This window comes from Phalacrocorax carbo, chromosome 9, assembly GCF_963921805.1.
Source record: "Phalacrocorax carbo chromosome 9, bPhaCar2.1, whole genome shotgun sequence".
NCBI lineage: Eukaryota > Metazoa > Chordata > Aves > Suliformes > Phalacrocoracidae > Phalacrocorax > Phalacrocorax carbo.
The window spans coordinates 11971712-11998756 of record NC_087521.1 but is presented as its reverse complement, the minus strand read 5'-3'; the positions used below and the strand labels follow the sequence as shown (position 1 = coordinate 11998756).

The 27045-nt window shown below is 38.1% G+C and overlaps 1 protein-coding gene across 1 annotated transcript in view; it reads left to right on the top strand.

Annotated features, from left to right (window-relative positions):
* The window catches only part of SEC23A (SEC23 homolog A, COPII coat complex component), a 29799-nt gene extending 8846 nt beyond the window's left edge, over positions 1–20953 (top strand). Inside the window, exons 7-20 of the mRNA XM_064460336.1 lie at positions 479–623; positions 964–1122; positions 1953–2068; positions 4271–4394; positions 5376–5456; positions 7211–7300; positions 8565–8671; positions 9688–9841; positions 10576–10653; positions 11655–11816; positions 13314–13400; positions 14864–15019; positions 15599–15664; positions 19514–20953. Of these exons, the coding sequence (XP_064316406.1) occupies positions 479–623; positions 964–1122; positions 1953–2068; positions 4271–4394; positions 5376–5456; positions 7211–7300; positions 8565–8671; positions 9688–9841; positions 10576–10653; positions 11655–11816; positions 13314–13400; positions 14864–15019; positions 15599–15664; positions 19514–19603 (1615 nt within the window). The 3' untranslated portion in view covers positions 19604–20953. The remainder of the gene's footprint in view (positions 1–478; positions 624–963; positions 1123–1952; positions 2069–4270; positions 4395–5375; positions 5457–7210; positions 7301–8564; positions 8672–9687; positions 9842–10575; positions 10654–11654; positions 11817–13313; positions 13401–14863; positions 15020–15598; positions 15665–19513) is intronic.
* The last annotated feature ends 6092 nt before the right edge of the window (positions 20954–27045 follow it).

Sequence of the window (27045 nt, the reverse complement as noted above, 5' to 3'; positions counted from 1 at the left end):
GAAATTGATGAAATGATAAAAAAGAGAGACAGTTTTGCAGTCTCTGCCTTCCAATAAATAGCTGCATTTCTAGACAGCCTGTAGCAGAGAGCATGAAAAATTCCTTGTACATTAATGTTTCTTCTGATCTTTGATTTTCACTGAAGCAGTGAAACTTGAATTTCTTTCTGAGATTCATGGGTCATCATCTGCTGTGTTCTTTTGACTAGATAGGGTTCTTTCTGGATAGTGGTGATAGATCTAAGTTAGCAAGTTTTTGTTTTACAAGCACTTTGCTGAACGTGTTAAGCTGTGTGTGCTGCGTACGTAGTAATACCAAACTGTGTTATCTTGGTGAGGCAGAGACATTGCTCTGAATCCAGACTAGAATCTAGAATTAGGCATTGCTAAAATATGTTTAATATATTGCCAGTGAGCAACTGATAAAATTTTTATTTAACAATTTGAATCTAAACTAATTCCATGCATTTGTTTACAGATTTTTGCAGCCAGTGCAGAAAATTGATATGAACCTTACTGATCTTTTGGGTGAACTGCAACGGGATCCTTGGCCTGTGCCACAGGGAAAGCGACCCTTACGTTCCTCTGGAGTGGCTCTTTCTATAGCTGTAGGGCTCCTTGAGGTAATAGCTTTTACTACAGTTATGCTAATATGTAAGTAGATCATTTTTGTTGCAGAAAAGCTGCCAGAACCAATGTGTAAAAACCTCAGTAATTGAGGCATGTTAGGTTTGTACAGTAATTCTGATGGATATCATTCTTTACACAGAGCAATCGCAGGTGTTTACTCATTTTAATGACACAAAATTGAGACTTCGAATTAACAGTAGATTTATGTTTTTGGAGGCAAAAAATACAGTTATTTTCAGAATCCTATCAACATGATAAATACCTGCATAGCTATTTCTTTTGTTCAATCTGTAACAGAACCCGATGGTTTTATTTGTCTTTTATTTCCTGCAGTGCACTTTCCCTAATACTGGTGCACGTATAATGATGTTCATTGGAGGACCAGCTACACAAGGACCTGGCATGGTTGTAGGGGATGAATTGAAGTTACCTATAAGATCATGGCATGACATTGAAAAAGACAATGCTAAATATGTTAAAAAGGGTACTAAGGTAAGAGATGATTATGGGTGATCTTTGGGGCATCTTACCAGTACGTAAGCATTTACATTGCCTGGCACTGTAAAATAGTTAGTAGTAGCAAATGTATAAAGAAGTGGGAATTGTGTGGTTTTGATTGCCTGTCTCTGCATAGTGGTACGCCTTCAGGAATTTCTTCAGAAATTTCAGTATATTGAGTTAGGGCTTTGTCTAGCTTTACATTACAGTTCTTTGGAGTGTTTCCCTGGTTTAAGTCAGAGAAGATCCATGTGACTAAACGATATACCTAGAGTAAGGCCGTCTGCTTCTAAGACAGCTGCTCAAAATTTTCTCTGTAGTTGGGGGAGGGTTAGGCAGTAGAGTTTAGGCATAGTTTGTTTCATACTAAATGTACATTTGGGCAGGTGAACTGCATTCAAAATCTGTTGAATTCATCTTAACTGACTATAATGGAGGCTTAAATGATTAGCTCAGTCACAGGTGCCTGTCGTTATAGACACTTGAGATTAGAAAGGTAAATTCATTTCTGTGTGTTGAATCTAGTACTTAATGCAAATTTTAAAAAGAAAAGATTGAGGTCATTTTCCAGTTTAAATAGCAACCACTGGTCTGTCTAGTGTGAGTCAGGTTCTCAGCTGGTCAGAAAAAACCATAGGTGTTGAAAATTACGGTCTTAATTTTAACGTCAGGAAAAAAATTCTTTTAGCTTGTATTAGAATATAATGTGAATAAAGTCTGATAATGTTGTGTTAGAAGAATTTTGGAAGTTTAGGATTTAATATGAAGATGAGGAGAGTTCACGTCATAAATTGCTATGAACTGTATTTTTGTCTTGGATGTAGCATTTTGAAGCCCTGGCTAATCGGGCTGCAACAAATGGTCATGTTATTGACATATATGCATGTGCATTGGATCAGACTGGTCTTCTGGAGATGAAGTGTTGTCCCAACTACACTGGGTATGTGCCTATTCATTAAGTAGTATATGAAGGTGCAGGGTTTGGTGTGTTCATTCTTTTATTTTTTTTTTTTTTTATTCTTTTAATGGGAAGCAGTTACTGAAACTATTCTGCTACTTCAGAAAAAATAAACTAATGCAAAACCTCCCGACAAACCTACTCTGATACACTGTGATGGTTGCATTTGTATCAGAACTTTGGAACTTGTCAGCCTCTAGCAAATTTGTCACCATAATTGTGGGTTTAATCAGAAGTAGGTTTGCTCTTTGGGGGTTGGTTTTTTTTTTTTTTGTTGTTGTTTTTTAATATGATCTGTCCAAGGCTTAAGTAACATGGTTATCTTTTAAACAGGCAGTTTTTCCTATGTACTATTGCTATTTTTCTTTTTCAGTGTGTGTATATGTAAGCTGCAGGTTTCAGTAAAGATAAGGAGCCGTCATCCTTCTTTTTCCTGCTCTTCAGAGTGGTACAAAACCCTGTGTTACTCCTGTCTTGTTTATGTCCTTCTTCTATATACTGTTGTTCATAGGTTCAACTGTTGTCTTAGGTGATTATCAGGTACATCCGTTGCTCCTAATTTTTGCTCTCTCTATCCAGTTCTACATTTCAGACAAGGTCTTGTATTCCCTCCAGCTTGTCTTGCCACCCATTTTAATAAGATCAAAGCAAGTTCTAGTCTTTCTCATTAAACCACTCCCCTATTTTCTATCACTGTGGATGACACCCTCACCCTTCTTATGCAGATCTACAGTCTGGGATAACTTTTGACTCTTGCTTGTGTGCTAAGTATGTAATTTGTTTTGTAAATCCTGCCATTTTTTCGTCCATATTTTTTCAAATACTGTCTTTTTCTCTTTCTGAAAGTCTTCTCTACTCTCAATAATATTTCATCTTTGCTAGTATAGCCACCCGCTTTACATACCATTTGATTTTTAGGTTAGACTTCTCTGTTCAGTCCAGATTCTTCTGCTTGTTATTGATAGCTGTGTCAATACCAACTGCAGGTAAAATTAAATAAAGCATCTTTTGCTTATCAGTTTAATAATTGGTGTATTTGTGGGTGATGGGCCTTCTTAGTTGCCTGTCAATACCTCCATATGATGGAGGATCCTAAGCACATGGTACGTATCTAGGCATACCAAGAAGAATGAGAGGTGCAGCTGCAGGCTGTGATGAACCTATGCCGCTGAGTTTCCAGCCAGCTTGGCCATGCTAGTCACTGCTGGGTTCCCTCTTTTCAGAGGTGTGTTTGTATAGCCTTAGCGCGGGAGTTTCCACTGTTAAGGATTTTTAAATTTATGACTTTACCTGCACATTTGATTCCTACTCCTTTTCTTCATCAAACTCAAGTGGTATTTTTCTGTATACCACAGTGTAATTTTGCTCCTTCTCTCCATTCTTTTGACTTGCCTTACCCTGTCTCTGCTCTTCCAGCAAAACTAGCCTTACTGTATAGTTTGTCCATTTCTCTTTGAGCTGTTACTATTTTCTGTTTGGTTACATCCTACATACAGGGAGGGATTTCTGATTCTGCCCATGTCTATTACTGTCTTCTATCTTTGACTATCCACCTGAAAGCTTCTATAACTTCTCTTGGGTGGGATGTTTGACCTATCAACATATTTTACTAATATGATTTAAATAGTATTTTTTGATGAATAACAGTAATATCTCCCATTACTATTTCCTAAATGCAGCGTATGGTATTTCATGATGAGTGGCAACCGTTGTGGTTACATCCACAGAACATTGCTAAGCAGGAAAACAAATCATGCTTCTTGAGCATAGACTTAAGCCTGAAATAATGAGTAAACTACTCAAAAGAAAATGGCATGGTAATAGGTTTGGAATACTGAATATCAGAAGCTTAACTGACTTTACTTGACAAGGCTGTGAGACTTTTTAGTGTTGAAGTCCAGTATAGTATTTTCCCAGTGAAATATTTTGTTATATATTATAGTCACAATGAACTTAAAATGCTGATCGGGCAAGAAGCTCACTTAAAAAATTCATCCCTAACATTGTAGCAGAATATTAATGATAGCCCATTTTAAGAAGGTAAAAATGTGCTTCACCATGAACTGTCATTAGTTGTAGCCCTTCATAGAAATAAGCTGTATAAATTCCATGTGCTAAATTATTGCATAATAAGTAATGCGTTTTAACTTGAGGGTTTTGTTTGTTCTTGTTGTTGTTGTCCAGGGGCTACATGGTAATGGGAGACTCTTTCAATACATCTTTATTCAAACAAACCTTTCAGAGAGTATTTACAAAAGATATGCAAGGACAATTTAAAATGGGATTTGGTGGCACATTAGAAATAAAGGTAAGAATAAAAAAATGCATTGTGTTAGTGAAGCACTGGAGTAGGATGGCTAAGAAGTGTTGTATCTCTGCCCTTTTAAGGAATTCTTAAGAACATGCGAAACAGATGCTTCAGGGTTGACTGGGACATAGCTGTTCCTGCCTAGCTATCTTTTTACAGTTCTGTGATTCTGTGAATGTGAGTTAGGTATAATATTAATTCCTTCTTTCCCTGCGTTGAATGACAGCTAAAAGGGAGACTGAACTAACATTAATGTCTCTGTTAGAAACTCACAATGCTATGTGCAGATTTTGGTACAGTAGTGAGTGTTTCTTGGTTTTGGGTCCAGGTTCTCTAGGTAGCCCAGGACAGCTTCCCTTTCATTTTCCATCCCTATCAGAATCCACTCTGGCACTTCAGCAATGTTCATTTTCACCTCCACTCTTGTGGGACCCTTATTGCTGAATGTGCTGTAGATTCAGGTGTGGTCTTCCATGATGTTTCTTGCAAAGTATTACAGTCCTGCCTTGTAGAAGAATATGGGGCTATTTTCGTGTTCAGTACAATTCTGCTTTTAGCAAAATATGTTTTGGAGACGGAGAGCATAAATTCAGTGTAGGGGTATGTACAGGCTTATCTTAGCAGTCTTGAGTTTTAATCTCGTGAATATTTCAACTAGTTTGCTATAAAATAGACATTATCCAGTACACTTTCTAGGCTTCCAGGTTTATAAATAACAGCAGCTTTTATTCATGTTTTAATTTATGTTCACGCTGTTTTTTTCTGATGTACTAGCTGGGACAACAAGCATACTTAATTAAGTGTAGAAAGTGAGCACCTGAGAAATTCCTCTAAATGTACCAAGCATTATTATATGTATAACCTTTCCTAAAGGTATCGAGAGTCTGATTTGCATTAAGGCTTTAATTAACTAATGATAAAATAAGACTGAGTTCTTCTTAGTGTGGCATATTAATGTATGTTTTTCTTCTAAATATGAAGACTTCAAGAGAAGTAAAGATTTCTGGGGCGATTGGACCCTGTGTATCTCTCAACTCTAAAGGACCTTGTGTCTCAGAAAATGTAAGTTAACTTTGCTGAAATGAAGGTAATATCCTACTATGGAAAAATAAGATTTAGGATTTCTGGACTTGAAGAGAGGCTGAAACTTTTCAGTAAATGGAGCAATGAGTGTTGACTTTTTTACCAATTCTAAATTAAATACATGCAAGGGCTATTTCTTGGATTAGCTCCTGTTCACTGCTAGGTTAGAATCAAGTTGTATTAAATCTTGCAGATCCCTTGTTGCTTGGATAGGTTTGCCTGCTGAGTGGCTGCTTTAAAATTATTACAGAGGAGTTACATGCTGACAAAGCAGAAACGAAGTAGAAAGTGAGTTGCATGCTTTATTGTTAAAATCAGAGCTATGTCCTTTTATCCAAACAGAGAACCATGAAAGTACTTTGTTTAGAAAGACTGAGAGAACAGGAGGACACAAGACCATGGGAACACCCCTTTTATCTTGACCCTGCCTTCCCATCAGTATAGCTCTTTCACCAAATGCACGTTTAATTAGTTGATTAGAATATCCAACTATTACAGGCTGCTGAAGTAACTCCTTTAAATTTACATCAGACTTAAATCATAATTTATTTTCTTATCAGATAATATTTACAGTTTAATTTTTAATTTGATTACTAGTAAAAAACAATTCCTGTAAGTAACCAAAATGTCTTACATTTGGAAAAGTCTCACTTTTGTTCCTAACAATCTGTGTAATAGAGCACTTCCCAGTACAAAAGTGCTTACAAATGGCCTTCTTTCATCAAGCATTTTTCAAGCCTAAATTTTCCTTGTATTACGATCGCATCCTTTTGAACTAAAAATCTCAATATAATCAGCATTTTTTCTTTTCTTTTTTTAGTGATCTGGTACAGATTTTCTTATTTTGTCACCTGAATGATTGCATATATTACAATAAAAGTTAAAAAAACCCCCAACAATTAAATGCACATCTCTTTATTTAAGGTACATATTTAAATCATAGGAGATAATAGAAGATTTAATTGTGAATTCACGTCTGTTGCCCTCTAATTATATAATGATTAATTTCTATTCCAAAAACCTTTTTGTTCAAATTATCTGAATTTAAAACTTCTGTGGTAAAACCGGAATAAAATGTAGATGCATGCAGCTCGTTGCAAGTGGTAACTGGATAACTAATCTAGCTATAATGCTTTTAACAGCGAACACAACCACGGTGACAACATTGCCTGTATGATTTTCATTGAACGTTTTGTTTGGTTTCACAGGGTCCATTATGGATGACTGATTATTTTAATTAGTTTCTCTGGGTATTTATGTTGTTTGGGTGACAAAAAGGAATTGTCACTTGAAATACATCACTATCTGTATACAGTTACCTTGTTAGTTACTAGAGACTGTGTAACTATATACTGTGTAAGCTACTTGAAGTTTTAGTGGTGTGCCTTACAAGAGTCATTCCACTAACAGGTGATCCTTCTCTTGGGACTGTCTAAGCAAAGTCCAGTACTCTTTTCCTGTTTTCAACTTAATTTTTCCATTTTTGTAATGCCACCTCCTTGTCTTTCTAATATTTTAATCATTTGCAGTCATAATTTTTTTTTAAAATTATTATTCCTGCATCCAGCGCTGCAGTTGTTTTGCAGGTGTGTTTCTCTGAGAAGCTGACAGAGTGAGCAGGGAGCAAACCTGTGTCATAGTTGTAAACAATTACCTATAATGGCCAGGTGTTGTACTTCACAAAGGAAGGTAATACTTTGGGTTTGTAAAAGTATTATAAAATCTTTCTACAGGAGATTGGAACAGGAGGCACTTGTCAGTGGAAGATTTGTGGGCTTAATCCTACTACAACACTTGCACTGTACTTTGAGGTGGTCAACCAGGTAATAAAGATTTGTCTACTTGTCTGCTAAACACAGTAATTTTATGTGACTGCTGCAGCCTATATTTTTGTGTGGTTCCCCCAAGCGCAGTAGCAGGGATACGAATGGTGTTGCCATTTTGTGTTGTCAAAGTTTAGAGATGGACACTGACAGCTTCATGATAACCTAATCTTCTCAAATATGATAACGAGAACCAAAGAGCCCTGCGAACTTTGGAGAGAGTTAATAATCTAAGTCCAATTTTTGTTTTCAGTGTTACTTATTAAAATCTTTTTCAGTTGCAATATATGAAAATACTGTAATCCATATCTTTAAAAGTGCTTTTCAGTATTTCTCAGATGTTTTAATTAAAAGGTAATTACTCCATAATGTTACATTTTAGTTTATGCTTTAATTGCTCAGTATTTGCAAGTAAAGATCGGCTTCACTGCAATGCCTTAGGGGCATGTAGCCTGGTTTCTGGTCTCCCTGAGGGGGTACTGGGAAAGAGGATAAAAACGTGACAAGCAAATGTGCTACTTCCTTATAGTACTTTCCCTTTCCCAAATATTTGAAGCTCAGGAACCATGTGAGTTGACTGTACTTTCCATATATTTAGTATGCTATATTGCGTACTTTATAACCTATGCAAAGGTTTGAAAACTTGAACTTATCTTAGCCCCCTTTCATTTTACTTTTTACATCCTTATTTTGATCTCATTTTAGTACTTGCTCTAAAACTGGTCTGGTCATGGTGTGTAATAGTTGATTTCAACTTTTGGAATTACTTACCTTGGTAGCAGCCTATAAACCTGTATTTCTGCTGACCGGAGTTTTGAAATTTCAGTTTACCCCTGGATTCCAATCTTCACATTTTGATGGTACTTTCTGGGATTCATTAATCAACATTTCAGAGTAGTATCGGTTTTGTTGCCCTGTAATTCTGGTGAATCACGTGATGTTCAAATAGAATCTAGTGGAATTAGAAGTTGTAACACAGCCCCTTTTAAAAGTGTTGTCTCTGTAAGGGTATGTGGAAGGAGAAAGCATTGGTTGCTTTAAGGGTACATGTTGATGGCAGCAACTGCTCCTAATATCCCTTAACAGTCTCCAAGTTTATTAGCCATGTTTAGTAAAGGTACTCAACATAATAAAAGCACCAGACAATGCATTTATGTAACTTGAGCTGCCTGTTGGTAAGAATGTTATTATTTTCTAGTAATTCATTTATACATTTTCGAATTATACTATAAAAACTCCATTTATTTTTTCCTCCTGTACTCAGCACAATGCTCCCATTCCTCAAGGAGGACGTGGTGCAATCCAGTTTGTGACTCAGTACCAGCATTCCAGCGGACAGAGACGTATCAGAGTGACCACAGTTGCCAGAAAGTATGTTTTACTTGTGATGAATCATTTTTGAAGAAGGAGGAGATATATGTATTTTTTTGCCTCTTAATATCTTTAGATTTTGTAACCAGTCTGTTGTTCTGGGATATGCAGTGCTACAGGTGGTGAAGGTGTGATCGTACCTTTGAGACAGTTGCCTTTCTCGTTCTGTTTGCTGTTTCTTCTCTGAGAGGTTGCAGTGGCTGTATAATGATGTTCTGGGAGTGCTCTGAAGTAACCCAAGTGATTTAAGATGAAGCTTCAAGTGAAATTCTATGGTGTAAACTGAGGAGATGGTTGGACTTAGGAGATGGCAAAGATCACTTCATAACTTAACTTGAGAGAGCTAGCTGCAGTTCAGGGGGGTGTAAACACCTGTTTTTCCATGTATAACCTTTTCCTGTAGCTTCCTTGATTCAATTTACTTCACAATTTCATAAAGTGATGTTTAATATTATGCAGGCATTTTCAATGTCCAAAGACATTTCCTTTAAGCTGAAGGAGATTATTGGTTGGTTAATTCCATAGAAGATTCAGTTTATCAAAAAAAAGCATTGCCCTTACTGTTGGTATGAATATCTTTTTAACTTACTTCAGTCATATTAGGAAAATCTTCTTGGCAACTGACAAAAGGACAGATGAATAGTTCACCTTGTAGACTGAAAAGAACAGGGTGCGCAAGAAGGCTGCTGCTATGGGAATGTGTGATTGACTTCATGGACAGTGTATTCTGTAACTTACCTTTCATTATTATTTTTTAAAATATAATAACTGTTTTATAAGTGGCATTATATTTTATTTCATTGGTTGAATGGCATCTGTACCAATAAGGGAATTCTCTAACTAAAGAATGATTAACTGAGAGGCTGCTTCCTTACATGCAGTAGATTTTTGAAGCTTCAGCATGAGTTTGTTAAACTGCTAACGTTGCTTTCTTTGCTGTATTTTTGAAGGGGTATTTTGAGGTTGGATACCTTTCCTTTCACTGTGATGCACATAATTGTATTTTTCTTTTGCAGCTGGGCAGATGCACAGACGCAGATTCAAAACATTGCTGCATCTTTTGACCAGGAAGCTGCTGCGATTCTCATGGCTAGACTGGCAGTGTATAGGGCAGAGACAGAAGAGGGACCTGATGTGCTTAGGTGGCTGGACAGACAACTTATACGACTGGTAAAAAGGATTATATTAAGAGAGTTAGATTGGTTTCTTGTCTCCAGACATACCATTCTTAAATGACTTGTGTTCAGTGATTGTTTCTTTAAAAATAAAACAAGACATGAATGGAGCTTTCATTTCCACAAGTGGGTATGGAGAATTAACTAAGATTTTCTGTTTTAAATGGAAAAAAGAGCAGATATGTTTTTAGTTCGTTAATGTTTCCTCAGTCCTCAGCAGTTGATAATTGCCAGCAGTTGAGAGAAACTCTTGCATGACATTTGCAGAAATTAAAGCTTTTCCTACTTTTTGCTGCCTAGAATGATATGGTAGATGAAATATTTTTAGGGGGAAAAAAACCAGTCAAAGTATCTAGAAAACCACATCAAATTTCTTTATTTTCAGAAGTTCAGTTTTCTGGTTTTTTTATTTCTTACTTCTAAGTAAGTAGTTACTAATAATTTAATTTTAAACATGTTCTCCAGGGCTGTTTAATCATCTAACTCTGCTTAGCGATTTTAGAAGGAAAAAAAAAAAAACCAAAAAAGCCATTAAAGCCTCATATGCAAGGAAATCACTGCTTGTTAAAAAAAGAACTTACATTAGTGGTTTTGCCAGATTTCTCTTCGCTTACTAAAGCTGTAAGCACCTCAAATCATGTGTCTATTAAAACCAAACAAACGTACAGTAATGGCATGACCAAGCAAGAATGTTTCTTAACTTAGATACATTTTTTTCTTTTACTCCAGTGTCAGAAATTTGGAGAATATCACAAGGACGATCCAAGCTCTTTCAGATTTTCAGAAACCTTTTCACTTTACCCACAGGTAAGTAGAAGGAAAGTGTGCCTATAAGGGATAAAGAGAGAATGCTTAGTGAAGGAAGAAGCACTGAGTAAAATAAGGCATGACACTGGATAACAGAACTGAAAAGACCCCCTGCTCCCAGCTACTGTTTGGCACGTGACATTAAGCAAATAATTTCTGTTGTCTGTGCTGCTGTGTCCCCTTTTGCCCTCTCTCCTTACAGCTAAACATCCTCTAACTGTGTGTATTTTTTGTTTTTCCTGTAATGGAATTCTCGTCTTACCTGAGTTTGTAATTCAGATAATGACACTGGAGTGTTTTTTAAGGGCAGTTTTAATGAAGAAATTCAGAAAAACATGATAAAAGATATGGTTTTGCTTCATTGTTTCTTTCCTATATGATTTATAATACTGAGCTGAAAAGAAACATCTCACTGAAGTGAACTTGAGCTAGACTGCATTAAACTTTGAATAGTTCGTTTGCTAATGGTTACTTTTGGACCCTTCATACACTTTCACGATATTTCTGTTTGAGTTACCTACCAGTCTGCCTCAAGGTGTTAAGTGTTGTGCAGTGATCAATTCAGCAATGAAAAGATTTCCTTTTTCCATTTTACTAACGAAGATCAACTCTGCTGGAGTTACTGTTCTCTTTTCTGTTCCCTTGCTATAACTTCTCTTGTGTGTTCAAGCACAGCAGCCTCCGTCACAGGAACAGTAGAACTTACAGCAGAGGAAGGATTTGGCAATATTCATCAGTTAGTACTAGAGAAGAAATAATATTAAACTCTTCTCTAATTCAAAGCTGCTTTGTAGGTTTATCCATTCTGATCTCTCTGTCTTACTCTCGCGAGAGCATATAAAAACTGGCAAAAGCGCATATACATGTTAGAAATGGTAAAGGACTTGGAATTCAATTTTGTTGTGGCATTGGTCTTGTGTAGTTTGTGGAAAACATTTCTCTCCTTGTACAACTCTCCGTTTTGTCTGTGAAAGTTCAGACAAATGGGTTTTGTTTTGCAGTTCATGTTTCACTTGAGAAGATCTCCTTTCTTACAAGTTTTTAACAACAGTCCAGATGAGAGCTCGTACTATCGTCATCATTTTATGCGTCAAGATCTAACCCAGTCGCTTATCATGGTTCAGCCAATTCTTTATGCCTACTCTTTCAACGGACCTCCAGAGGTATCATTATGTATAACATAATAGTAGGTTAAAAGGTGCTGTTTTGAGAGAGAGGTGGTTGTTGTCCTCACTGTTACATGTTATAAAATGTGTTCTAAAATTTGTTGCACAAGAAAGAATGTTAATGTAGTACAGAACGTACTGTGAACAAGGCATATCTTAGAATTCTGATGAGAACAAAATTCAGTTTGTGAGGAGATGGTGTTTTAAACTAAGGAATGGTAGTTTCCTATTAGTTTTTGAGAGCTGTAGTTTTGTTCTTGTTTTGTGGTGCCAGAATGTAAATATCAAAAAAAATGTTTTTATTTCAAAACATACTTTTTCTGTAGAGTTGAAAGACAAATTGGGGTTTTCTTTCAAAATGTACAAAACTTTCTCTATCTTAATGCCCTCATCCAAAGCTTATTTTGAAGAGATTACCATTAGGTATAGATTTGGTACAGAATCTTCCAGCTTCCCTGATCATGGCACATTCTGTATAAACCTAAAATAAAAAGATGATCTTCCAAGAAGCTTGTGAAAGGTGTGTAAGATGGGAGACAAAAAAAGTAGGCTGATAGATGAGAGTGAGGAAATAGTAAGAGAGTGAAAATAAGCATAGTAGGCAAGGATTTGGCAGGTTGGAATTCGAACTTTGGTTAGGTGGGGGGTTTTTTTGTGTGTTTAATTTTTTTAAGACTATGTCATGGGCATAAAAAAAGACTTTTAAAAGTGGAGTTTAAATGAAAGCAATGAGGTGGTTTGTGGAACGCTACTCACAGGTGTAAGATCATTCTCCCATGTAAGAATACTAGTCAGTCACATGGGTAATGCAAAGGATAAGCATGGTGAAGTGGGAGCTGACACCTCAGTGTAGAATGAGTAATCATCTTTTTTGGTTCTTGGAATAGTTAATATTTTTGGTAACCCTAACAAGATTGATCCAATTAAATCACATGGTACTGATTCAATTAAATCATATAGTGCCAGTGTGTCACTGCCCTTAAAAAGGTGAATTAAAACCTTAAATACTGATGATTTATGAAATCTAATGTAATATTTACTATGTGTAGTATTGGTGGATATGCATGCAGAGTAGTAATAACTGCAAGGACAAGATTTTAAAAAACCCCAAACAACCCACTACCCCCAAATCTTATACTTCAGTAACTACTGAATCTTTATACATTGAAATACCATTCAAGTTAATGACCTTGTATGGGTAAATATGGAGGTACTTGAAAGACTAGAAGAGTGTATAATAATGAAAGGTTTCAGCTCTTGAATACAATTTTTATTACTTTCATGAAGTTATATATTCAGAATCAGGCTGGATAACTTTAGAATGAGATTGTGTAGGTTGCAGATGCATAACATGAAAACGAGCAAATATGGAGTGTCAGTAAGCTATTGAAAAAGTTCCCAAGACTCAGTGACTGATTAAAAAAGCTGGTAATTGATTAAAATCTGATTGCTCAATTCTGCATCAGCTGGTAATTTTTTATTTTTAAATCTTAGCCTGTTCTTCTGGATAGCAGCAGCATTTTACCAGATCGCATTCTCCTTATGGACACCTTTTTCCAGATCCTTATTTATCACGGAGAGGTAAGATTTGTCATTTCTTACGCAAATATTCTTTTTCTGTAGGAGTGCTGCATTATGAAAGTCAAGCCCCAGTTCTAAAGCACTCCAACACTTGACCTCTCACCTACATGGCTGGTACCAGGCTCCTAATTCGTGTTTGTGGTTTGGGAACCTAACATGCCTATATACAGATACCTAACATTACTTCATGTTTCGGTGCTGTTTGTTAAGACGAGTTTAAGATTTGTTAGCTTTGATACGCAGATTTGGTTTAGATCAGTATTTTTCCAAATTTTGAGAGTGTTATTCCCTGACCCACCCCTCATCCCTACCCCCTGCTTTTTGCGCGTTTATTTTAGAACTCTACATTAGTTCTTCAGGGATAGGGGATCAGAACACCAAGTTTTGCAGTCACCTTTCTGTCCTGGAGGAATGAAACTGCTCCTGGCAGTTGAGTAGATAGGCATTTGCTAGTAATACAAGTATAAATGCTCGTGACTTGCTAGTGCTCTGCTGCCCTGGAGGAATTGAGCTGCTGCTTTTTACTGCTTTGCAGCTGCAAATGGTTCTCAGCTGAGAGTTTGAGAAATACTGTTCTGGATCATGTCCTCATAGCTACACCATTTAAAATAGTTACTAGACTTCAACACTTCTTAAGTAGAAAAATGTCTCCTGTATTTTTGTAAGATGGTGTCAGGAAGCAGCAGGGGCAGGCTGCTCCCTGAGGGGAGGGGAACAGGGAGCTGAGCATGACTGCAAGGCAGCCAGGGGCCTCACCCTAGTTAGGCAAGGCAAGCAGGGCGGTTTGTGGGCAGTACCCAGGATCAGCCACCAGTCCAGATCACAGGAGGAGTTGATGGGGATGAGGCAGATCCCAGTTCGAGCTGGGAAGTCAAGTCCCTGGCTGAGGTCCAGATGAGTGGGGCACTTGGCCAGGTACAGGTACTGCTGCAGAGTAGCTCAGGCAGGAGCCAGGAATGAGCCTCAGCTTCAAAGCAGCTGCCAAGCAAAGGAGGGGGGAATGCCTACTGAGGCTCCCTCCAGGTCTTCCCCAACAACAGCCCGTATCAGTGAGCTGACCTTGAGCAGCCAGCTTTGCTCCTAGAAGTCAGGGAGGCTGCGCTACAGGCCCTGAAAGATAACTGTCAGTCTAAGTATTTTTCTTATGTGTCATAGATGTGCATATTAGAGGATATTAGAGTATCCTTCACCTTGTGAACTAAACGTGTAGCATACAAAGGATGACAAAAAAAGGAAATACAGAAGGACCACAAATTATTAGAATTTAAAAAAAAAATCTAGTGGCATTTTACTTGCACATCTTGGCTTTTAAAAATTTTAAAAATTGAGTACTACAGGGCAGAAAGGGGTGAGTAATAGAAAAGAGGCCAGCAATGGTATATTCTCCTCAGAAGAGCCATGTGTATTTTCTAAGAAAGATTGGAGAATCAGTTCTAAACTACTTTCTTCCACCCTATCCACAGACCATAGCTCAGTGGCGTAAATCAGGTTACCAAGATATGCCGGAATATGAAAACTTTCATCACTTGCTACAAGCTCCAATAGATGATGCCCAAGAAATTCTCCATTCCAGATTTCCAATGCCCAGATACATTGACACAGAGCATGGGGGAAGCCAGGTATAGTAAAATATATTTTATATAATCTAGGAAGTGATGTAATGAGATTTATTTTTTTTGTTAGTAGACATGCATGTCTGTGCTAAAAACATGTAAATTGGAAGTGAAAATTTTGAAGCTTTTAGAGAGCCAGATATTTAACAGTAGCTTTTTGTCTAATTTGTGAATCCTATTTTTACCATACTGTCTTGGACTCTGGGATTCCTTGTGTGAGGTGTGTAAGACAAAAAAGACAGTAGTTGTTAGGGTCTCTGGACCAATACCAGAAGTATTCTTTGTGTTATTTTTTAAGATCTTAATATTTTATTGATATTCACATTTGCTTTGCTAGTGCTTAGAAAAAGACAAAAGCTTACTTTGTGCTGCATTGAAAAGTTGTTAGAAGTTCTGCATCGTAGCCGTAGAATCCAGGGAGTGGCTTTATTTATAGAGGTTCTGCTCCCTTTTCTGAATAAGTATCTGTGCAAGTTTTTATCTCCAAATAATAGAAATGGTATATTTCATACACATGTAACTTCTTAGTACAAGAAACTTCTATTTTAGAAGATTAATGTATTGCCTGTGTTTTGTTTTTTAAAGGCTCGTTTCCTGCTTTCAAAAGTAAATCCCTCTCAGACTCATAACAATATGTATGTGTGGGGACAGGTAAGCATGAATCTGCTGGTGAAGCTCGTATGGGTGATTTTATGTTCTTTTTCCATATTTCAGAAATCAACATACACATCGTGTACATATAAGTAATAATGCCAAGTTTTGAAACTGAAGAAGAATTGCAGTTTCGGCCTGTTGCCACCAAAATTGCGAAAGTTAAGAAAAATGGATTTTATTTCTTCAGATAAAAATGGTCTGGTTTGCTGTTTTAAGCTTCCGTTAGGCTACTTTGATGTATAGCCATCTTTCATAGACAGATACTTCCAAGTTCCTTAGAACGAGAGCACTTACCACACATAAAGGCTAAGGGACCTTTTAGCAATAGGGGAGATACATTCTGAAGTTAGTTATAAGCAAGAACTGAAAAGTACACCAGTACCAGTGTACTGATGCTTTCTAGATTCTTCTGTGGCCTGGGCGACCAGGAATCAGTTTTTCAAATCTTGTCTTTAGGAAAGAAGTTATGTAACAGTTCAAAAGTTAAGCTTTCTGGACCAGCTTATATTCTTGAGTACTGCATCCCAGTCCCACATTCTTCCAAATTCAACTTTTATACTGGGAAGAGGAACACTGCTGTAGGTGAATGCTAGCACAGTGTCATTTTCTCATGAAAATGTAATGGCATCAGTCAGTTAATCTACATATTAACTGTAATTTTAGAGTACTTTAGTAAAGAGCATACAGTGTTCAAGTCATGAGTGAGAGAGCTCCGTAGCAATTTTACGGCAGTGATTTTTGTCAGGTAAATTTTATCAGGGTACATTTTCATAAGGTCGTATTGGCTCTAATGAAGCTTCTCTCAGGGAAGAGCACTGAGATCCAGAGTGAAAATATTTTAAAACTTTGTACCAAGTCAGGGACAGCACAATTTGAACCCAGCTCTCTTGCCTCCAAAGTCAGTAACCTAACGAGCAGTCTGTTGGTGTCTCTGTTCATCGTGTTTCCTCCACAGCATACAGACAAATCCTGTAGTTTGAAAGGTCTTGTTTTTATCTAAACATTACCTGGAAATTTTGGAAGTTTTGATGTTTCCAACCGTACAGGACAACTGCTTCCTGCTCATTTCATTAGTAGGCAAATGAAACAGTATTCCAAATGTAAATGCAAATACAAAACAATTCTTAAACTTGCTCAGCATGAGCAATTTTCTTAGAGACAAGTGAGATGCTCTGATACATCTTAGAAAAGAGGGCTTTCCTTTTTAATATTGAAAAGAATTCAGTTCTAGGATAACCTAAGTAATGGTGTGTCAATTTCCCCAGTGGCATTGCAGCATGTGTGCTCAACATAATATCCGCCTGTGTTTGCAGGGGTTTTTGTGAATGAAGATGAACCAAGTACAGATTATGAAATGAGAAATGTAACTGTTGGGAGAAAATTTTAAACTGAATTGGTTTTGCTCTTGTTTTTTCTCATGAGCTTCCTGGATTGTTTTGTGTTGTTTTATTTTATGCATAACTGAAAGTCTACAGAAAAATTTTTGTCCGCGTTGACCTGAAGAGGGCACCCACACACCACTGAAACCATGTTTCAGGAGGTCACTAATTGGCTAGTTTGTTTTTTAATTTTGTAAGAAAATATTTTTTTTTTAAACCTTAGCAAGTAGGTGCCTTATATAATATAGAAAACATTTTCAGAAAATAATGGTAAGTAAGCTTTTCATAAAGCTCTGTTATGTTGGTTGGTCTTTGAAGATGCAGTTGAAATTTTCAGATTATATTGGTTATGCATTTAGTTGAGAATGCGTTCATTTTCAGCTTTTTTTAAACTTTTTCTTGTCTTGGTAGCTACGGAGAATTTGCAATTTGAAACGAAAGAAGAGGTCAATGGCACAAATCAAATACCCAGCTAGCTGTCACCAAATCACTGTTAATTACATTCAAATGCTCATTGTATGCCTTAGGTCAAAATTTTGAATGAACAGAAAACTTAGCCTGTGAAAAATAAAAGCTAATTCTCGTGTACTTTTCAGACTTGTACACTGTGACCTTGCTGGTTTTCACTTTATTACCCAGCAAAGAAAACACCCTGCTGCCTTACCTACTAGAATGAAGGGTTCCCAGTCTTCAGAGCAAAGCTGCTGCTGTTGGTGGTAGCAATGGCGACAGCAGCTGCCTGTGTGCATGTGTTGGATGAGGTGTTCAGCTTCAGGAATAGAGTCTGTGCATTGGTTTTATTACCCTGGCTTACCACTAGCCGTCGTCATGAGGGATCTCTTTTCTTAGGGGTCTAGCAGCTGCTGTGATGGTTTATTTACTAGAGGATGATGTACTGTCCTTCCATGCATGAGACACAAGGTGGCAAATTGTGTCCTGCCGCAGAATTAAACTACTTGTAACTCGCTTGCGGCTTTGTAAGTAAGAGAGCTCAGGCATCGCATATGGCAGGCTTGGAAGTACAACATCCCGAATTCTCAACTTGCCACCATCAGCTGATAGGTAATTTAGTGGGCCTCCCCTGAGAGTGGCTGTATATTGTGTCAGGTGTATTGTAGCGATCTAAGAACTCTGTTCCTGGATTTGTCCTTTGATCGTTAACTGAGAACTGGTTTTGGCCAGGTTTCCAAAAGGGGCACCAGTTCTAAGCATCCTCATGAAGACTTCCGTGTCTGTGTTTTGGAAGATTTTGTAGGAGTTCAGACAGCTCTACTTCATTTGGAAATATGGGTGCTTAGTACCTTTGAAAAGGATGAATTGTTGAGATTTATAGGAATTCTTCCTACATCTGTACATGGAAGTAATGGCAGATAGGTTTCAGAGGACCTGAGTGTTACTGTGTAACATTTGCAGAGTTGTCAATTGCTGTTTTATTTAGACTGTAAAATTGTTTAAAAATAGTAAATAAATGACCATTTTGAACTTGTATTTCTGAAAATTGGTTCTGAAGTTGAAAAGTAAATTGCAGAAGTCTGCCCAAAAGGTTTTTTTAATCTTTTGCGATCTGATTTTGTAGTGGTGTGACCTTCAGATGTTGGGTTTGGTGTTAGATCTCTGAGGTGGCACAGAGATGTAGGAGAGAACTGGCCCAGCTTTCTTTGAGAAAGCTACTTGACCTTCACTCGGTGTCAAATCAGACCTATAGTGGATTTGTTTCCTCCTTTTGCCATTTTGATATTGTCATGGTTCAGCCTCAGTTGGCAACTAAACACCACGTAGCCGCTCGCTCACTCCCCCCACCCCTGTGGGATGGGGAAGAGAATTGGAAGAGCAAAAGAACTTGTGGGTTGAGATAAGCACAGTTTAATAATTACAATAAAATAATTATAATAATAATGACAATAATGATAATATAATAAAATGGAAACGGAAAAAAACCCCACCACAAACAAACAAAAAAACCCCAGAAACAGAAACGATACAGCCGCTCGCCACTCGCTGACCGACGCTGCCTGAGCTTCACTGGCAGACACTGATGTGTTAGTTGTGTCACTTGCATGTTTCTCTTTGTCTCGCCTATGTCCGCTCCACTGAGGTGGGAATAATACAGGAACTGTGGTGTGGAAGTTTTATTTACTTATAAAAATTTGTAAGTTAGTATTTGACAGCTGTCAAATACTCTTGGGTTTTGTATGGTTGATGTAAATATCTTGCTACACTGCAGCTCATTGCCATATGCCTTAATATGGGAGTGAGTGTAGTTGTGGTTTATGCCTGAATTTATGTAAACGTGAAAATTTATGTAAATGTACAGTCTGCCGTTTTTTGTCAGAGATTTTCAACAGTGATAACGCTTCTAAGGTATTTCTAAATTTGTAAAGTGTTTTAATGGAATGCATTGTGCCTTAAAATGTTTTTTCTTCACAGTGAGTATAACCAATTCCCCTTGTTTCCTTTTATTTTATAGGAGTCTGGAGCACCCATTCTTACTGATGATGTCAGCTTGCAAGTATTTATGGATCATCTGAAGAAACTTGCTGTCTCTAGTGCTGCCTGAGACTCTGCAGTGCATTAAAGGCACAGCTAAGCTGCAGCCGGATTTCAGCTTTTTCTCCTTTTCTGTCTCTCTTGACAGAATGCTCTGATATGCACAAGCTGCCTGACTATATGTAAAGTAGTGTTGTTTTCAAAGACAAGCTTTTGGTATCAGCAAATGTTTTAATGTGAACTGCAGTTTGTAAAAACACAGAGAGTAGGTTAGATTAAGTTATAATTAGCTGAAAAAGAAGAGTCATTTTGATTACTGTGATACTATAATTATTTGAGATCATTTTATAACAACTTTGAGATGTGGTTTCAGTTTCCTTTTTAAATGGTTGAGGTTAATTCTGCTCTGCACTGCAAAGGCACATTGAAGAATAAAGGAAACCTTATGGGCTATCCAGACTGCCGTAGGACTACTTTTGCTTACTCAGTTTGAGCACGGAGTGAACAAAGACGCAACAAAAAGCATATAAAAATAATATTAACTCAGACTTTTGACTTACACTGCTGAACTTTTCTTTGCTGCAGAGAGATTATTGTTCACGTATTGTTCATTTTAGGAGTATTTAATTTCAAATACTTCTTCCCACTTGCCCTAGTTGATTCTTTGGGAACAGAGTTTTTCTTCATTTCACATAAAGGAGTTGAACTGAAAAAGTAAAAAAATCTGTTATTGCACAAAATTTAAATCCACGTTGTAATTTTGACAAAAGTATCTATTATCGAACACAGTAACAGATGAATATGCTTGAAAGTTAACACTTTCAGCTTGAGCTATGAAGAAATCCTACACTACCAAAATGAACTGACTAAGAGTACAGCCTTGATTTTTGTCTTGGCAAGTCTACTTTTAAAAAATAAATATATTTACCTTTTTTATTATTGCCTTATAATGTTATTACACTAATGCATGACACTGCACATCTGCTTTTTCTTTCTGCATCCTTTTTGTTATGAATTCAACAGGCTATAGTTCTTGCTGAAACAGTATTATATAGAATATGATGTAATTAATTTGGTATTTAGTTCATACTTGATCTTTTTGGGGTGGGTAAATTAGTAGGCTGTCCCATTTACTTGTTGAAGTTTACATATAAAACAGATGTTTACATAGGTAATATGACATTTTGACAAGTAAAGACATGAAATGTGGTAGTGGGCAATAAAAAATCGTGCCAAGTCTAAAGGAAGAGAGAGTTTTGACATCAGAAGTTCATCATATCCTGGTATGATAAGCATGAGGGTTTTTTCTGTTTTCTGTAAATTCTCAAACTTGACTAAATCAATAGCTCTCCATTTCTTTGATCTAAATGAGATGAGCTCCTTTTGCCTCAATATAAATAAAATACATGTTTTTCTCTCACTTGTGTTTGTTGTACTGGTTTCTGTTGGTGCTTGAAATGAAATATGGAAATAAAGGTAATAATGATTAAAATTTAGAATAACTTCACCATGTAATAAACATTATTATATTCATGTAATAATTGGTATCAAACTTGTTTAACTGAACTGTTCACACTAGTCACAGTTTAGGAGATAAAAATTCAGTAGCCTTCATGACTCTGTTTTGTTTTAGCTAATAACTACCTTAAAATTTTTCTCTTAACACTAAATATGTCCAATGTATTTGGCAGTTAAATACTGTTTTGACTAACACATCAGTTCATCACCAGGTCATGGTAATGGATGGGGTTTTTTGTGCTTTCCTTCCTACCCTTTAACCAGCTTTCACCTGGTGTAGTAGGTTCTTTTATCCAATCTCTTGGCAACATCAGCTGCTTTTCTAACTTCAAGTATCTGACATTGTCAAAGACTTTTTGAAAATCCAAACATGTCTGTTGTATTACCTTTATCCTCCTGCTTATTCACCTCTTCCAAAGACTCTCTGGTTAGCGAGACAGGATTTTCCTTCATAGGAAGCACCCTGACTCTTTCCCAAAAGCCCATGTCAATCCATAGGCTCATACATCTTGCTTGTTATTATAGCCTCTGCCATCTTCTCAAGGGTAGGGGTCAGACTCATTGGTCTGTAACTTGCAGGATTCCCTCAGCAGCCCTTTTTGTGGATGAGAGTGATGTGGGCCACAGTCTGCCAGTGATCTGGCACAGTGGCTCCCTGGAATGATAGCTACACATGCTCACTGGCACCTCAGCCCTTCCATGTTTCACTTCCTTCAGAACTCCTAGGTGAAGGCCATCCAGTCCTGGTAACTTGTCAACTTCTCATTCACCTACTTGATCTAGTACCTCTTGCAGATCTACATAGGTCAGATGAGCTACGCCAGGGGAAGTAAGCTGTTACGACTAAGAATTGATCAACATTTAAAATCAAAGCATGTTGTAGGACTGTGCTACAGGAGAAAGTTGTTCTAAAAAGATAAATTGCTGCTCTTCGCTGTCCATGCTAGCATCTATATTACTAGGCTTCTTGGTGAAGAGATGCTACTGGTTAGTGCAATCCATGACCCGGGGCTGTCTTACCACAAGCGCTGACCTGTTTAACTATGATAGCAGACTTTGCAATGATTTCTTTTAATATTTGGGTTTGGCTGGACACAGATTGGAAATCAGAGAAAGAGTTGGTCAAATCTTGTCCGAAAGACAAGGCCTTAGATGTGGAAGAAGTAGCTGCCTGCAGGACAAGGGATAAAACAGTTGCTGACTTTTCTGTTAAGGACTGGGAAGTTGAAAACTGAAAATTATCCCAGGGCAGTCAGATGTAAGGGCGCAAGCAGTTGGGTGCTTTCTCTGCTTTGTTAGGCAGGCAGTGAGTTTTAGAACAGCACAATATTTTTCTTGATATAAACTTCCTCACTGGACGTGCATGCACCTGAAGCATTGTCATCTGGGAAGTACGTTTGTCTTGGAGAGCAACGTAGGTGAACCTGAAGTTAATGTTTTGCCAGGATCATGAAATCAGATGGAGGCTCGTAGCAAAGTAACAGCTGTTCATGTTCTTAGATGTTCTTGTTGCTGGTGTTTGGACATCATATAGAAAAGCACACTGTGATTGGCGGTCCTTGCATAGTGCCTGGTGTATAAGGCGCATACTTCCAGCCTCCTACCTTTTTCTCTGGACAGCTTTTTCAGGCTGTATGTGCTACACGAGCATATGAGTTTTTCTTTTTTCATTGCCTTAAGCCCTGTACTTAGAGTCGATTTATTATGTTCACATGTATGTTTAGATCAGCCCACAACACAAAGCTCTTACTGCTGTCATATTAAAGATGAGGTAAAAGTTTGCTGGACCTTCTAAGTGTGAGAGCTGCCCTCATTCAGGAAAAGAAATGGTGTTTAAGCTCTATTTTGGAATCAGCCATTTAGAGCAATAGAAGCCACCATCCAAAACAGGGATGATAATTCCATATTTATATGTACAAAAACCTCAAAGCTCTTAAGTGTTTCTGATTGAGCTTCAAAACCAGACTCCTTGCCAACCACACAGAGGTGTAAGCGTGCTGCAAAGAAGGTCGGAACATCCCCTGACAGTGCTCTGCTCTTCCACTGGCGAGAGAGCAAGCCTCTGCTATTTGGCTTCTTGCTGACTGTGAGCTGCTGTGGTAAATGCCCTGCCTTGGCCTCTCCCCCCACTTCACAGGTCTGGGACTGGCACAGCCAGTATTTAAGAACCTTTGGAAATAATTTACAGTAATTGAAGCCATGTTACATTACAGCTTCAGAGTCTCCTTTTTTGGACAATTGAGGATTTTTTTTTCTGTTTGTTTAATCTTTTCTGTTTTTTTTTTTTTTATTTATTACCAACTGTCATTAATTTGTTTTTGTCTTGCTTGGGGAAACATAGTCGATTTTTAACTTTAGACTGTCATCTCCTGCTTGGATGGCATGACTCAAAATGTACTATGTTTAGACAGATTTAACAAGCTCAGCCAGAAATTGAAGTTATATTGCTTTAAGGCATGCAGATTTGCCTGGAAATACAAATACTGTCAAATTCCTAGAACCTCATAGCTTGGCCTGTGAGACTATGACATTGATGAGTGGTCCCATGGCTGCCTCCAATACACAATAGTGTGTTCGGAAATTGCATTTCCCAATATTCCCTCTTTTCCTCAGTGAAAAATAATAGTTGATGAACAGTGACCAGGAGCCTACACTGTTTTTCTTCCAGATCTGAGGCCAACAACTATATTATTCCCCTGTCAGACTGAGAAGCACAATAGAATTGAACTTAGTTTAGCTTTTGGCATTTTGGGTTATGGGTTATGTGAAAGCCAACAAGCCTGAACAGAACAGATGGAAAAATTAATGAATCTCATTTAAAATAGCAGATTGTGCCTAATAGTGTAAGCTTTGATCTGAAGAAAGGACTGTGGTGTTAAAAGATAAACAATTAAATCAATGTCCAGAAATTTATTTTTGGCAAAAATGAAGCAAAATAATCACCGCGTACTTTAACAATGGAGGCTGTCCCCAGCACCTGCAGATTGTCCATTGCGTGTGTTCCATGACTGCCTGGAGGTATCCAGCTGTGTGGTACACTTGCCATGAAGCGGGGGAAGAGTTTGCCTGGAAGCTAATGTGTGTGGAACAAACAATAGGCTGTCATTTGCCTTTCTCAGGGAGAAATACACGTCATGGTCTACAGTCAGCTTAATCCATTGGCACTGTGCGCATTCAGGGGCTCTTTCTCAGGCTAGGGAATGGCCAACAACCAATGTACCACATTAGAAAAAGAGCCTGTGTCTCACAAAGCCCAGGCATGGCAGCCCTGTAATTTTCTCCTGTTTAACATGATGCTAGGCACAGGCAACTACTCAAGGGATTAGCCACTTTCAAAGCATGCATATAAATGACGCTATCAGGGTAACTTGGAACCATAATGGTTCTTAAAGAGGGGTCAGTATAATGTGGGGATGGCCTCTGTGGTCTCTGAACATGCACTTCCTTCTAGGTTAGAACTCACCTCTGTATAGTTGCCAACCTTTCAACCTTGGGAGAGATGCCCGTGGCCCATGGGCCACTGTTTGTAGTCTACAGATAGCATGTGGAACTGTATTGCTTTTATAGGGTTATTAATAGAAATTTAGCAAGGGAGCATAGCCATGGGTGAAAAACTGAAGCTAGGTGGAGACCCAGAAAGTTTAGTTGACACTAGAGTGGTATGAATTAGCCCATGTAATTAATAAAGGACCAAAGAAGAGATTACATTTCTAGGATTCAACTGTGAGCTCCTTTTCAGCTGCATACTGGGGGCTGGTACATATTTCACTGTTTTCAGCTGCAGCACAGACATGCTTGACCCTTGGCTTTGAATTGGTGTGAACCTTTTAAGACCCTATCCTGTATGTACTGAAGAGAGTACAACCATGGGAGAGGAATTTTTTCCTTTTTTTTCTTTTTTTTTTTCATGCTAGATAAATCAGCATTACAGGATGGCCTGAATTACTGATTGAAACACATGGGCAGTTTGAACTGAGCTGTCCGAATCTGCAGATATGTCACACCTGGCTAATGAAGTAGAGTTACAAATGGTGTGTAGCACTGCTGCTCTTTTTTCACCCCGGAGAAAGTATATTTTTATTAGCACTGCTTTTTAGAAGGACTTGTATTGAATTTTACCAGAAAACTCACAGGAAGTTTGTAGATGGGCAAAATATTACTTGGCTGCATTTTTCTGGTGTGCCATGAAACAGCTAAAAGAGAGTGAATGACCCTCAGATCTCGCTTGTTACCACAGTCACTCTCTGCATGGAAGCCCAGCTGCTGAGCCCCACTCCCGTTTGTCCAAGAGCAGATGTGAAAGGCTGTAGGGAGAGGCCCCGCCAGCCGGCCGGGCTGGCAGTCAAAGGGCCAAGCTGGGACTGTTAGCTGCTGAGGAGCTCATGGTTTCAAGCAATGCCACCAGCCTAGTTAGGATAAAAACGTGGCCCTCCCATACAAGCTGCTGTAATATATCCTCCCACTTTAGGTATTTCCACACTGCACTGAGGGGAAAAATAGCCCAGATGGATCTAGCACAGTGCTACAGCATGAGAGGATATAACTTCTCATTTCAGACTTGCTCCCACTCCCCTGCAGGAGGAGGAGGTAAATGGAGATGACACCCTTTAAATGATGGCACTGAACCAAACAATGAAACTGTACTGCATTTTTGTCCCTGTAAAAGCAGAAAGTGAGGGAGCTAACTTGTTACAGAACTTAACGTATATTTTGTGCTTTAGAAAATGAGGATTTTATCACAGACTCTGAAGCTAAAACTGTTTGAAGAAGATACAGTGTTTTTTTCACTGGAGTAAAGACAGGTCTGGAAAGAGAGATTGCTATCAATCAGACCTAATCCCCCCCAACTGTACTTTGGGTCTACTTCCCCCTGTGAATGAGCTGTCAGCCATGAAAGATACTTTCACTTCTACTGCAGAACTAATAATTTTCTCACAAAAAATGCAAGATGAAATTTGTTCTGTGGTGTGGGAGAAAAAGCAGCAGAGATCCAAAGTGTGTGACAATGTCTGGGGTTCTCTGTAATAGCAAAGAAGTTGATGTGAAATGCCCAGGTGACAGGAGGAAGTTGGCCACATGAAGCACAGTACCTTGGTAGTCCCTGCCAATCTAATTGGAGCAGAAAAATCATTGCCAGCTTCCAAACAGGAGGCTAACAACCCCAAATACTAGCAAGACACCCTGGAGCTTTCATCTTATTACGAGCCAGCGGTGGTTAGTAGCTGTTTCCAAGGAAGGCAAAAATGCCCCAGAGGCAAAGCTGCACAGTGGATGGGTAGAGGAGCAGCCTACTGCAGCCTTTGCAGAATAAGTTATCTGGTATGTTCATGGCAAACAGATCTTTACTCAATTCTGTTTTCTGACTTTTGGCCCATCAACTGTAAATCGAGTCAAGTACACTGTGATTGCTATCTTTATAATTTGGCTGACTAAAATGAAAAAGATGGTTGTGCTGAAGTTTTAGCACATAAATATTCCTTTCCTTTGGGAATAACTGAAATTGCTTTACTTCATACTTACCAGATGTGTCAGTCATACGTTGACAGGATGCTTCTGAGCACAGATGCACAAACTGATGGCTGTGCCTTCCAGACTGAAGTGATCATTTAAGAGACTTAATTACCTAATAATTTTTTTCTGGCTAGGGGATATGAATGAATTTTCCTTGAGAAAGCAAGAATACAACCCTGATAGATAACTGTAGAAAATGAGACAGATTTGGTAATTGCATGGGTTCTGCCAAGACTGCAGGATAGAGAGTCCCATTACTGTGTATGTTACTTTCCACAGAACAACAGAACTGTTGAGGTTGGAAGGGACATCTGGAAGTCATCTTGTCCAAACCCCTGCTCAAGCAGGACCACCTAGAGTTGGTTGCCCAGGACCTGGTCTAGATGGCTTTTCTTGACTTAAAGAGGAGTTGAAAATTTCCAAATTTAAAGACAGGTCTTGCACAGGCTACTTGTTACGCAGAATAATTGTAGCCCAAATGGA